This window comes from Diadema setosum, chromosome 2 (assembly GCF_964275005.1).
Source record: "Diadema setosum chromosome 2, eeDiaSeto1, whole genome shotgun sequence".
Taxonomy (NCBI): Eukaryota; Metazoa; Echinodermata; class Echinoidea; order Diadematoida; family Diadematidae; genus Diadema; species Diadema setosum.
Genome location: NC_092686.1, coordinates 29532755 through 29545682, shown reverse-complemented (window position 1 = coordinate 29545682; position 12928 = coordinate 29532755). Strand labels below are relative to the sequence as shown.

The window sequence follows — 12928 nt, the reverse complement described above, 5'->3', positions numbered from 1 at the left end:
GGCAACAAACAAACAAACAAACAATGAAATGTCACGACATTTAAAGAACATAAAATTACTACTGATTGGTCCAGTCAGTGTCAGTGAACTGCTCTCCATTGCAGTGTGTGTCTATTGTAGGACAAGGGAAATGGAAATGCAGCAGAAATGATGAATATCACAGCATTGCACAATGAACATGAAATAATCCACACATGTCTGCTTTGTAGAGTGTTGACAAAGCACAGAACAGACATACATCATTCCAATCACATATCAACATACAGTCCAATCTCTCTTATCGGGACATGTCACGACTGGGGCTCATTACCACAAGGGATTTGGCCGGATATGGGAGACTCGATGTTTAACGCACACAGAGAGTTTGCTCGTAAGTGAACGATCACCTGTACTGTGCACTGATTTTAATAATGAAAGGTTTCCTGTCCATGTTCTTGCTGTAATTTAGGGGTAGCAAATGTCTGAATGAATGTTACTGAAATGGAAATTTGATGTGAATGTATGCTATGTTGGGAAAAAAACTGTACACTCCATATATTTTGCAAATCGGGAATTTCCAACGATTTCGGGGATGGTTAAATTCGCAATCGTAGAGTCCTGTACTGAACGGAGAAGTGTACACGCATACAGTGTAGGTCACATTCACATCAGAATCAGAGTCAATATTTTCGCATGTCATTAATTTCACGAATAGCACCTGACTTGCAAAATTCGCGAAAATAAAAACTTCACAAAATATTTGGCGTATACAGTATATAATTCATGTGAGTTTGTGTACAAAGTGTCTGAATTTGAAGTTCCCCTTTTCTTCGTAATTATCAGATTGGAAAAAAAAAGAAGTCATGGCGAGACTGCATCCCAATAATAGGGGAATCCGGATAAAGGGAGGCCAGATAAGCAAGGTCAGACTGTGCTGGTCAATAAGTGTTGCACATTGTGCCAACTTTATTTGCTAGCGATAAGGGCAATGTTAAGCTGCATCCTAACTTTGTGAGCAAAAAAATATATATATATATATATATTGTGGAATTTCAATCAATACTGTCATCATTTTTCTAAATTGTGATCACAAATTCTATACGTGTGCAATTTTGCATGTTTGGCACATTTCCAAAAAGTGCATTTGTGTCTGTTTAATTCTGAATTTTGTTGAATAATGCAAACTGTGTGTCAGGATTTTGAAGAAGAATGAAGCATGTAATATGAAGAATAACTGAGCATGTGTGCATAAAATAATGATGTTTTAAACTTCAGAACAAAACATCAGCAAATTTGTTTCTATTCTTACACATCATAAAGCTTTTTCTCCAATAGCCAAATATTGCATGAGATAGTGCTATTATGTGATGCATTATCAAGGGCGGATCCAGGTTTTAAAAAGGGGGGAGGGGTCCCAGGGGCGGATGTAGCTTTTTTCCAAGGAGGGGGTTTCAGGGGCTGAGCTCCATATTGCGAGGGAGCGTAGCGACCAAGCCCCTAGCGAGAGAAGCGAGCGAGGAGGGAAGGGTGTGGGAGGGGGGTATCCCCCTCCTACAGTAGGGAGATTTTTCATTTTTAGGGTTGCCAGCTTGCGATTTTAAGCATACGTTGTACTTGCATGCTCTATTTTTTTTTTTCCAAATAATTGGAGGGGGGGGGCCTGCAGCCCCATCCTTGCCCCAAGCGCGTCAGAACACTTCTGTTCTTTTGTTTTGTTTTGTTTTTGCGGGGGGGGCAAAATCTCGACGGGGGGGCACATTCATGTGACAGTGTGAGATCCTCGGTGAAAGGGCAAAGCGACCGAGCGGGGAGAGGGTGTGGAAGGGGGGAATACTCCCTCCCACGGTTATGAAGGGACTTTTTGTAAAAACGGAGTACAAAAGTCGCGTTTATAGAGCATTTATGTCAAATTTCTAGGGAATTAAACATGGTAAAAAAAATCACAGCGAAGGACTATGATCATAAATTATGCAAACTATTCATTTTACTATAAGTACATTGTACAAACAGAGCGAGAGAGCCACTCTCACTTTGCCGTTTGTCTGAAATGTATTCATTAAAAGCTAATACGCAATTGCATTGTTCGAGCAATAAAAATTATTCTTGTATTACTAGAAAGCATGAAAGAAAAGGAAAAATGTAGGGTTTACTAAAGGTACATAAGTAAATATTAGTGTATAGATATAATAATGTATATTGTTGGTGTATTATAACTTGCATTTTCAGTTATGAAATTGAACTTTTAGAAAAGAAAAGTGCCTTTATTGTTCATTTTGGTCTTAAAATAATTGATTAATCATTTGATGTTTGTTTGTGTGTTTTTTCTTTTTTTTTTACTTTGCAGCCCAAGGGGGGAGGGGTTTAAACCCCCACCCCCCCCCCCACCCCCATTTGGTGGTATTTGAAAGTGTTTTAAGATCATGAATTTTATACAATTTCTAAAAGAAAAAACGTTGTTTCTTTATATTTTTCAAGACATAAATTGACCAAAATTAACATCAGACTCAGACTAGTTTACATCAGGCATGACAGCCCATATTTCATAAAAACATTTTTAGTAAAAAAGAAACCAACACATTTTACAATAGATCTAAAGATTAAGATGTACAAAAAAAGGATATTTTAAAAATTAGGCTAGTGAGCCATTTCCTTCTTTTTTCTTTTTTTGCAATTAGTTAGGGCTGTACATGGGTCGGGGGTATAATCAATACACACAGGATCTCTACTGAATTCATGTCTCTAATTAATAGATGGAGGGTCTGAAAGGCAATCAATAAACACCCCTGCGTTTATTTAAGTTTCACAGTATTTTAGGCACGAAGGAGACGACGACTGACGAGTGTTTGTTCTTCAGTGAAAAGCAGATCACAGTCACTGCAGAGCCCGTTGAATAAGTAGTGGGGGCATGCATCCCCGTCGCGGCAAACATTATTTGCCTATGTAGATTACTAGTGCTTTGGTATTGTCTAGAATGATGAGTTCCCCGACCCGGGAGTTTTCTCTTGCTGACAGCGCTGCTGCTGGAGGCAGGAGAGAAACTTCGAACCACCCAACAAAATAATTCATACCCTGCAGAGCATAGCGTCCTCATGAGCATGTTGAACAAAAGGGATGTGCATTGCGGAATCGCGTTCGGGCGAGATGCTGACGGACCCCGTGATCCCCCCCTCCACCCCCCGATCTGCCCTGATTATGCATGGCACATAACTTTTTGTATCTGTTTAACCTGCCTTTTTTGTGTTTGAATTTCTTTAATCTAAAAAAAAAAAAAAGATTACAAATGTGGCATGGCATATTAAGTGATGGCAGAACACAAGTTACAACTTCATTACAGAATGCAGCATGGTCTGTGAGATTAATCAGTTCATCAGATATTGAGTCGCTCACTGGCAAATCCTAGCCTATAGCCTATTAGCCTGTTGGCTTATTTCAATTCCTTTTTGAAGAACTTGGATTACAAATAATATACTGTCACATATTTTCTCGTCCCTCTTGTCCTGAGACACTTACAGAGTAGATTTGATTTTATTTATATCATTTCTGCATCTACATGTATTTCTCTATACTTTTCTATATTTCCATATCCTTTTCACGCATCCCATCATTTTTTTCAATGAATTCTGTCAAGGATCACTGGATCTGTTTTGCCTTTCTGTCCCTTGTATTGTCTTCCTGTTATGTTAGTCTTGTCTTGTTCTGTTCTGTCTATGAGTCCCCCTTTATTAGTTTCATCGTCCCAGTCTTGTTTTATGTTTATTCGCCCGAGTATGTGTGTCTGTTCAGGGAGGTGTTACAGAGATGGAGTGGCAACTCTTCTTAATTAATGCAAACACATGTTTGGGTTCAAGGCGTTACAATGGGATGTCTAGCATTCCACTACGCTTTGAAGTCATGCTCGGCACCGCTCTAGTTGCAAGACGAAGTTCGGAGACGAAGAACGCATTTCTTCTTTCGTTGAATTACAAGCTTTATTTCACTGTAAAATTTTAAATGAATTACTCAAATTGATTTAGAATAGTTTAGGAAAGAATTCAATATTCTAAACATGTATTTCTAGTTTCTTCGTAATGGGCAAACCAAAATGAAATGTGACCCTGCACCTCAAAACAAACAAAAAGTCCCCAGACATGAAATTTTAGTTAAGACCATATTCTGAAAGAGCAGACCTTAAGCTTAAAAATGATGTATAACTCAAATCAAATGGACTCTTCTAACCTATCTAGATATTGGAAAGAAAGCACAAACTCCGGAAAAGTGTGAACTGAGAAAAGAGGCTCTGAAGTACAGTGTCTATTCAAGCGCTTAATCTTTACCAAACCGTGCTGGCTGTGCGATGAATGGGACAAAAAACAGGAAGTAAACCACCAGAGTAACAACAATGAAGGGATTATCAGATTAAACTTAGATTTAGCATGCCTCATTAACACATTCTGTCCATAATTAATGCCAACTTTCAAAGCAGTAGCACTATCCTTTAAAAAGTTATTAGAGTTGAAAGTGAAGAGTATGGACAAGGTTTTTCAGAAATGAAAAAGGGATTTTAACGACACACCTAATCACACTATTCTACCAAAAATGTTCGAGATAAACTGCTAAAAAACACACTTTCCTGCCCGTTTAATGATACCAAATTTTAGCATACTGTAAAAGAAGACCCGCTCTTTCAGAAAATATGAAAAAGTCAAGTTCGGCTAGGTTGACCCATTGCACTTATTTTCAGTCCTCACACAAAATCAGTGTGTGCGACTTTATGTTCGTTTTGAGGTGCACGGTCACAAATGAAAATTAGGCCCTCTTAAAAACCTAACATTTTTCTATAATGCGCAGCTTTCCGCATGTTAGCTTTTCTATCTTTTAATCTGGTATATTTTGATCTTTCAAATAAAGTACTCCGCTAAAGCGTGTTCCAGTGTGCTTTTAAACTATTTGCCGTTAAAATTGTCAGTTTTACACTGCATTTTGATTTGCTGCTCCAATTCAAGGTACACAAATTCATTGTTGCCATCACATTGAAAGAGAGAGCGAATTGCAGTTGGGGCAAGTATTTCTAGATGTGAGAGCGCTAGTCCCGATTATTGATGCTCTCTTTTGTCAAAGCAGATGGGTAGTTGAACGCATAACTTCTCGGCGGTGCCGCGCATGACTTCAAAGGAGAGCAGTAGTTGTCTCTCCTTCACTAGCACCTCCCTGGTCTGTTTGATACTCTATTATCTTCTTAGTGGGCTTCCAGACTTTTTTTTTTTTGACTTTATTCCCAGTCTTTCTTCCCCTTTTTGCATCAGTTCAATTTCTATTGACATTCTGTACTTGAGGGGCCCACATTCTACAAGCATTGTCTTTTTAGTGGGTCCCTCCATTTTTCTATGTTATACGTTTTATATCGTCTTTATCACTTCAGTCAATTTTCATTACAATGTATTTCTTATCCCAAGGTTCCTCGATTATATTTTTCACAATTTACTTTGTTTTGACCATGCAACCTTATTCTCTGTTACCAAAGAAAGTGAAATGTTTATGTTCTTTTCGAAAAATGAAATAAAGCATGAATTGAATGGAATTGAAATCAATACATCTTATAGTCTCACACATGATTCCTGGCATGTGTGCTGATCAAGCAATTTTAAGATAATGATTTTTGATACATGTAGTTGTGTTGGCCTACAGGCTACACCCAGACATTACTGCTTCACTTCTGTAAGATAGGGTAGCCTACTCATCAGCAAATACAGTATTCACTATTCTACTCTACCTTCCTGCATGGCATCAAATATCATAACACGAAGCAATAAAGTCGCAAGTAATAAAGCAAGTTGAGCTATTCAAACATATTTGAGGGGTCAAAGGTCATATACAGCAACCCATTTCACAACTATTAAAAAGTTTAAAGCAAAACAATAACAAATATTACCCATCCACTGTATATGACAAATAATGCCTCTATTCCATAGACTAAGTATATGTGCTATTTGTCAAACTCACCAGGTGTCCAGTGATAAAACCATTAATAAGTTCAATGAAGGTATTATTAACATACTGATACTTAAATGCATACTATACATTTTGAACTCAAGTCTTTGCCACAATTCCAGATTTTCACAAGAATCTCATATTAAACTTAATGTTCAGCCCTAAACATTAAAAAACCTGCAAATACTAAAAGTGGCAATACACTAGAATTTGAAAGTGCTACATAGCTAGCAGTGTTATATAAAAAGCACAAAGCAATGTTTGTATTCAATTATTCATTTATTCCATTTTCTTTTGGCAGGGTAGCCCTTTCATCTCATGAGCTGTGTTCAGACGAGGGCAGTTTTGGTCGGAGTAACTTCGGAGGAAGGGTCGGAGGAAGCTTGGTCGGAGTAACTTCGGAGGAAAGGTCGGAGTAGTGCCCGTCTGAACAAGGTCGTGGTAACTTCCTCCGGTCGGAGGAACTTACCACGACCTCATCCTCCGACCAAGATACTCCTGAGTTTTCTCAGGAGTATCTCGCTACCACGGAGTAAATTGCCCGTGCGGACAAGCCCTCGGGCGCGCAGCCCTCGGAGCATCTCTGAACTTACTACCTAGTAAAACTTCCGGGATCAAATCGCAATGTTGATATTTTGCGAGTACACGTGCGCGTGCAGAACAATTCTAACCTAGTCGACTGCGACGGAGAAGCTAGCGCTCAGATATTCTCATCAACAAGAATGGAGAAGATAAATGCCGCTGGTTTAAAAAAAAAAAAAAATGGTATGGTTGACGTGCACTGCGTTACCACTTCTGGAAGTTACACCGACACTCCACGGTGATCCCCACGAAGGCCGTGGTAAATTGGTCGGAGTTTCTTCCCACGACCGTCATGTGGAGACAGGCTCGTGGTAAGAAAAGCATAAATTTGAATTCTAATTGCTGCGCAATAAAATTTTACTCCGATTAGAAATACGTCTAAACATGGCTATTAGTATAAGTATATGTTAAGACAAAGAAAGTTTTGAAAGATGAAACATTTTGAAACTATATGCAACTTTAAATGCCTCCCTCTTACAAGTTTGATAGCATGAGCCTTTGAATTACAAACGCTTTGGGATCATAAGGGTGACTTACGACTAGCATCACCAGAATAGGGCCAATGTCAGCAATGAGATCTGTTAAAAAGAAGTGAAGTGAGAGACATTTCACCTTATTAAGTACATTCATAACTTTAATTGTAGACACCATGAGTGCCCTCACCCATTTTGTATACCGGTAATTAGGAATGATGCTACGTACTTCATTAAGTGATTGCACAGTAAACCTCACCTAAGTCGACCATGCACAAGTCGAAAACTCGGCCAAGTCAAAGCTCCAGAAAAGTCCCAATTTTCTCTTTATTACTTCTTAAAATAATCTTTCAAGAGTCAAAATTTACAAGAAAATTTTTTTTTGAAGAAAAAGAAAGAAAAAAAAAAAACCCTCACAATCAGCTATGGCACCGATGCGACTGGTGAGCACATACATGTACTTTACACTTCACCTCAGCCCCATCAGGTCCAACACTGATCTGTAGTGAATAATGTGAGTACATGGTTTCTGCTAACACAAATTCGCTGTCATACGCTTAGGTGAGGTTGACTGCATTTACAAACAATTTCATTTCATTCCTGATTTAGTGTGAGAGTGACTTTGATACTCCTTGCTCTTAATTTGTGTTATTAAACTAGAATCTGCCCCATGATCAACTCATGAACAATAACATTTTAAAATAAAAAATATACATATATCCTCATTGCCAATGTTCCAATTCGCATCTGGTCTTGTACACAGAAAATATGAATTTGTTGAACCCAATACTGTGTAGAGCTGCTCCTTTTTCCAAACAGGAACTATAGCAAAAGGCCCAGAGTACACATGGTCAACTCAACACAAACTCAATCCAGGCTCTCTGAAGAAATAAGTACTAACTTTGGTGACATTCAGGTTCCCATAGATACAAGATATAATGTAAAATACTTGAATAGTAGTATATACACATATATACCCTATATACTATATACTATATACATGACGTATCTGAGAATTTACTTTGATGCAAAGTTGTATTAGATGGCAAATATCGCAAGAAGAAAACTGGTGATAACTAGAACATTGCATTGCAAGTTCTCGCCCATGGCTTGGAAAAATATGAGTGCAAGCATTGTGTAATGCATTTGAACACCTTTGTATTAATTGCTAATATTCTATTATCACACATTAAATACCACAAAGTATCAGAAATGAATGTGAAACAGGATATGAACAAAATAAGACTTGAAAGAGAAGTCATAATGCTTCTTTGCACCTAAAGGCCCTTAAAAAACCCACAAAATTATTTCTGCTCTCCCTTGATTGTGATCATTTGTGTTTACGACCAAATCTGACACCAAGCATTTTGAAAATTATTCAAGTATGCAGCAAACAAACCACTTGCAGGTCCTTATTCTGCATGACTTCCAGTTTATTTTTGGTAACTTTGATAACTAAGATAATTCTACTATTTTTTTGGTGCGTTTGCTGCCTAAACTACATGCATGCACCCCACCAATGAAAGAATGCAGTGTTGTGTATCAGCATTTCTGTAACAAGAATCAAAAGACTACTGGGTAACAATACTGTCATTGATTTCATTACTTTGAAATTATTAAAACTCAACCAATAAAACATACAATGTTCATCAAACAGCGGATGAAAGTGAACTACTCACACAGGACACCGCCCCAGAGATTCTTGATTATCATCTGCACGATCTCGCTGGCCCTGGCTCCCCCGATGGCTGACAGGAAGATGTCCTCCCAGGCGTAGAGCTTGATAAGCTTGATTCCCTGCAGCATCTCATTGGTCTGCTTCAGGCGACTGTCGGCAAACATCTGCAAAGACGTGGATTTCGGGAACGAAGCATGCTCAGCATAAATGTGTACTTGCAGGGCATTACAAAAGATATAATTCTTGAACCTGCTGAAATGGCATTTGGGTCGGGGTTCCATACCGATAACACCCAGGCAGGTGGGTTTGTAATGCAAGTGTCACAGGCTTGGACAGGTTGTCTTCCACCTTGACAATACATGTTCCCTATTAAGAGGAAGACAGCCATCTTGGCACATAAGCAGGATCTGAACACTTGGGCTTTGTATACAATGTCCTATCATATCCCTCACAAATTATTTCTTGTCCTCTGATTAATTGAGGGCATAGAAAGTGACAAAACATATATTTCCACCATGAAAATCCGTACAAGTTCAACTATTTCCCTACGGTAATAGTAAAAGAACTATATCACACTGCCATGGCAAAATTTGCTATTAAAGCACACGTGCACCATTCTTGTCACAAACGTGTATTTTAGTGCATGAGACATCATATCACAGTACAGTTTCCACCAAACACACAGCATCTACACTTCGCAACACAAAGGGCATTGCAAAGTCAATGCATACACTACCGCATTGTAATTTTGTGAGTTAATAAAAAAGAAGATATTTCTAGATCGGTCAACCACAACTTAACTTTGTTGTTACTCTTAGAATTCATTGGGAGGGATATTAAACAAAATACTAGGCCATTGTTTGAGGTTCAGGTCAAATTGCGCGTCTTTGGTGACTTCAGCAGCACTAATTTCTTCGGGTTGTGCCCCTCAGAAAAGAGTACTATTGGAGTCACCTCATACACACAATTTCACACAGAACCTGTTAGGTATGGTATAATTGTACTGCCACTTCTCACTTATACTTTCAATGAATTTCAAATTTTTATTTCCACTTCCAAACAGATTGACATCCTAACACCAAAGAGATGCTCCCTGTCAAGTTTGATGAAAACCTGTCATGGGGCTACCACAAAGAAGCTGAAGGTGTAAAAGTTTGTGCATGCTGTATTATGTATGCTGTACAATTCACAATAGCTCACTTGAGCCTTTGGCTCAGGTGGGCTAGGATTAACAACAAACATACCATTTTATTCCTTTGGTACTGGCCCAACTTCCTGGCAATCAGCGTCTGAATCGGCACGGAGATAATGAAGACAGTAGAGCCAACGAGAGCTGCCGACCCAAGGTTAAAGTACAGTATCACAAGGTAACCAATCAGCTGCATGATCAAATTTGAAGAAGGATGAACATAAATGAGATAATTTTAGAAAAATGGAAATACCCCTTCTTAACCTCACAGTACTCATTTGATGCTGAAATAAATCTCAGTCACTGGACTCGTTTCAGTGAAAGACGGCATGTGAGCACTATTCTTTGCTAATTATTTTCTGACAATCAGCATTTCATACGATTATACTTTGCATCTGAAATCAGTGTGGTTTTGCAGATTTAATACACTTCCGGTGACATAACAGGCGCCTTTGAATGTTTCTACAGATGAATGGCGCTATATAAATGCTGTTTCATTATCATCATCATCAACATAACTTTTAAATCAATATTCTAGTTTTAAAACACAAAGTCTGGCCAAAAAAGTGACATTGTCGGTTACAAGCAAATAAAAGATGAAAAAAGGTTGTTTCCACAGTTCTTATAAAGCACATAAAATGTCACTAGAATCTACATGCATCATGTCCAATCAAGTTTGCTGTGTAGTATGTAAATGTTCTTTGATTGAAGAGGGGAAGATGAACTACTATGAAGACGATGAATTTAAATAAATAACACTGTCATAAATGATTTAATTTGGAGCCAACTCAACCCAATTACAACTTGATATTCCAAAGCTTCATTATTCCAAATGTTTGTTTAAATGGAAAATGAAATAAGGTTCATTATTCAGAAGGTTCATTCATCCGACAATAAAATAAGGTTTGTTATTTCCAAGGTTTACTAACATTAATCAAACTAGAAATGTTGCTATGGCGACTGATATGCCTCCACTATCATGTATGATTCTCTTTATAGGTCTACATAGTATGTTTTGACAATGTGTGATAACAAATTCACATGATTGACAAAATACTGAAAGACAGGTTTGTCACAAATGTGTTGAATGCTCACTTTCCCTGAACTAGGTTTAATTTTATAGATGAATGGCTATATTGTCTGAGAGTGCAGGTATTTGGGGATGTGACAATTTTTACTTCAATTTTGAACCTTTTGAAATGGAGGCAAAAAAACTGTAATAAGGTTCGCTGTTCATTCTCAGATTATTATTTCATTTTTCGGATTAATGACACTTACGAATAACAAACTTGATTTCATTTTCAAATAAAGGAACCTTCAGAGTAATGAATCTCATTTCATATTTGGATCAATGAACTTCAGAATAATGACCCTCTGGAATAATGCCACAAAGTATGTATGGTTTCACAAACCCTATGTCATCTTTGGATCAACAAAACATCTAGGTTTGGGGAATTTGTGTGTTTTGGAATAACAAACCTTATTTCAATATCATATCTAGATTAATGAACCGTCATAACAACAAACATTACTCCTCAACTCAACATGTTTTACAGGGCAGATATAGCATGATAATTTTATGTTTGTCAACAGTTGTTTAAATGATAAACTTTTCACTTGCATATCACGAGATCTGCATCAAACTCCATTTTCCCTTTCAATAAAAAAAAAAAAAAACCAAACAAATGCAAATCTTTGACACATAATATGATTGATTCTATTTTCGTCTCTTCAACATTCCTGTTGTTGCTTAATTCTTGCCAGCCCAGGCCTGTAACATTTCTAAATCAAATACTGTATACGCTGTTATTTTTGCGTACAGATATTTTCGCGAATGAGGAGGTCACGGACATTTTCGCGAGATGTTGTTTTCGCGAATTGACAGACAGGCCTAAATAAGCGCACTACTACCCTAGCGTATGGTGACATTTTCATGTGTTGTTAAATTTGTGGTCCAACTGAGATTCACTAAATTTGTGAAAATTAAACCCTTGCAAAAATAACAGCTTATACAGTAAAAGTGTCTAAGTGATAAGTAAACTTTATTTTCCTCTTAGTTGCAAAGAAAGATACTTCTACCCCCTACCATGCCAAATCCAAACCATTTCAATACACTTAGTAAAAACAAAATCATAATGTGAAACTGAGTCAAACACTCTCAAAATCTACTGCTATTAAATATGTACCAATATTGTGTACAAACCAATGGAAAATCCTATCATCTACGGTATTAATTGTACAGTGTATAGTTGTTCCAATATTCCTGTAAATTCTGTGTATCCCACCTTATACATGTGTAATATTTTATTCAACTTGTTTTCTTTTCACTATAAAAGCATTGGAAGAATTTTGGAATCTACATTTAGAAGTGTAATTGGTGTGATTTTTAATGGGCATCTTAAATGCCAAGAGGATCTTTACCATCTTTTTCTATTGATGTACACCTAAATAATTCTCTTCACACACACACACACATACACATGAACCCAAACACATGCACACATGCAACACTTACCACATAAGGAATAGACCACACATGCTGGATCCATTGCAATGCATTGAATATGTTGTCCGCGTCAACTGACATGAGATTGGTGACTTTTCCCATCGTCATTGAGCCACCACTAATTGAGAAGCTGGAAAGGCGCAGTGACTTGCTATACACAGCTGTCTGGAAGATAAACAAAATGTTTCTGTGACTTTAACATTCAGTGACATCATAGTCTGTTTAACGTATTAACAAACATATAAAATATACAGGTTCTTAGACATCCTTATGAAAAGTGATCCAATGCATAACAAAACCACCACCAAGTCACCAGACTTGAATTGTCAGTTACACGTAAGTGCAGATTCTGAAAGAGCAGACTCTAAGCTTTAAAATGACAAACAAAGCAAAGCAAATGGACTTTCGTAAGGATTGACTTTTGGGCAGATTCTGAATGAACAAGGAAAAGTAGAAATTACGCGGTGCGTAACATATGTCCCCGCCGGAAGTAGCATTTTGTAACAAAATGTGCAATATAGGTAAAAAATCAAGGTCAAAGGTCAAAGAAGTCA

At 37.6% G+C, this 12928-nt stretch overlaps 1 protein-coding gene across 1 annotated transcript in view; it reads right to left on the bottom strand.

Moving 5' to 3' along the window:
- LOC140246257 (ATP-binding cassette sub-family C member 9-like) overlaps positions 1-12928 on the bottom strand; it is a 76606-nt gene that overhangs the window by 42933 nt on the left and 20745 nt on the right. The window contains exons 5-8 of the mRNA XM_072325716.1: positions 12384-12539; positions 9924-10058; positions 8681-8843; positions 7066-7106 (exon numbers count right to left, since the gene is read on the bottom strand). Coding sequence (XP_072181817.1) covers positions 7066-7106; positions 8681-8843; positions 9924-10058; positions 12384-12539 — 495 coding nt within the window. The remainder of the gene's footprint in view (positions 1-7065; positions 7107-8680; positions 8844-9923; positions 10059-12383; positions 12540-12928) is intronic.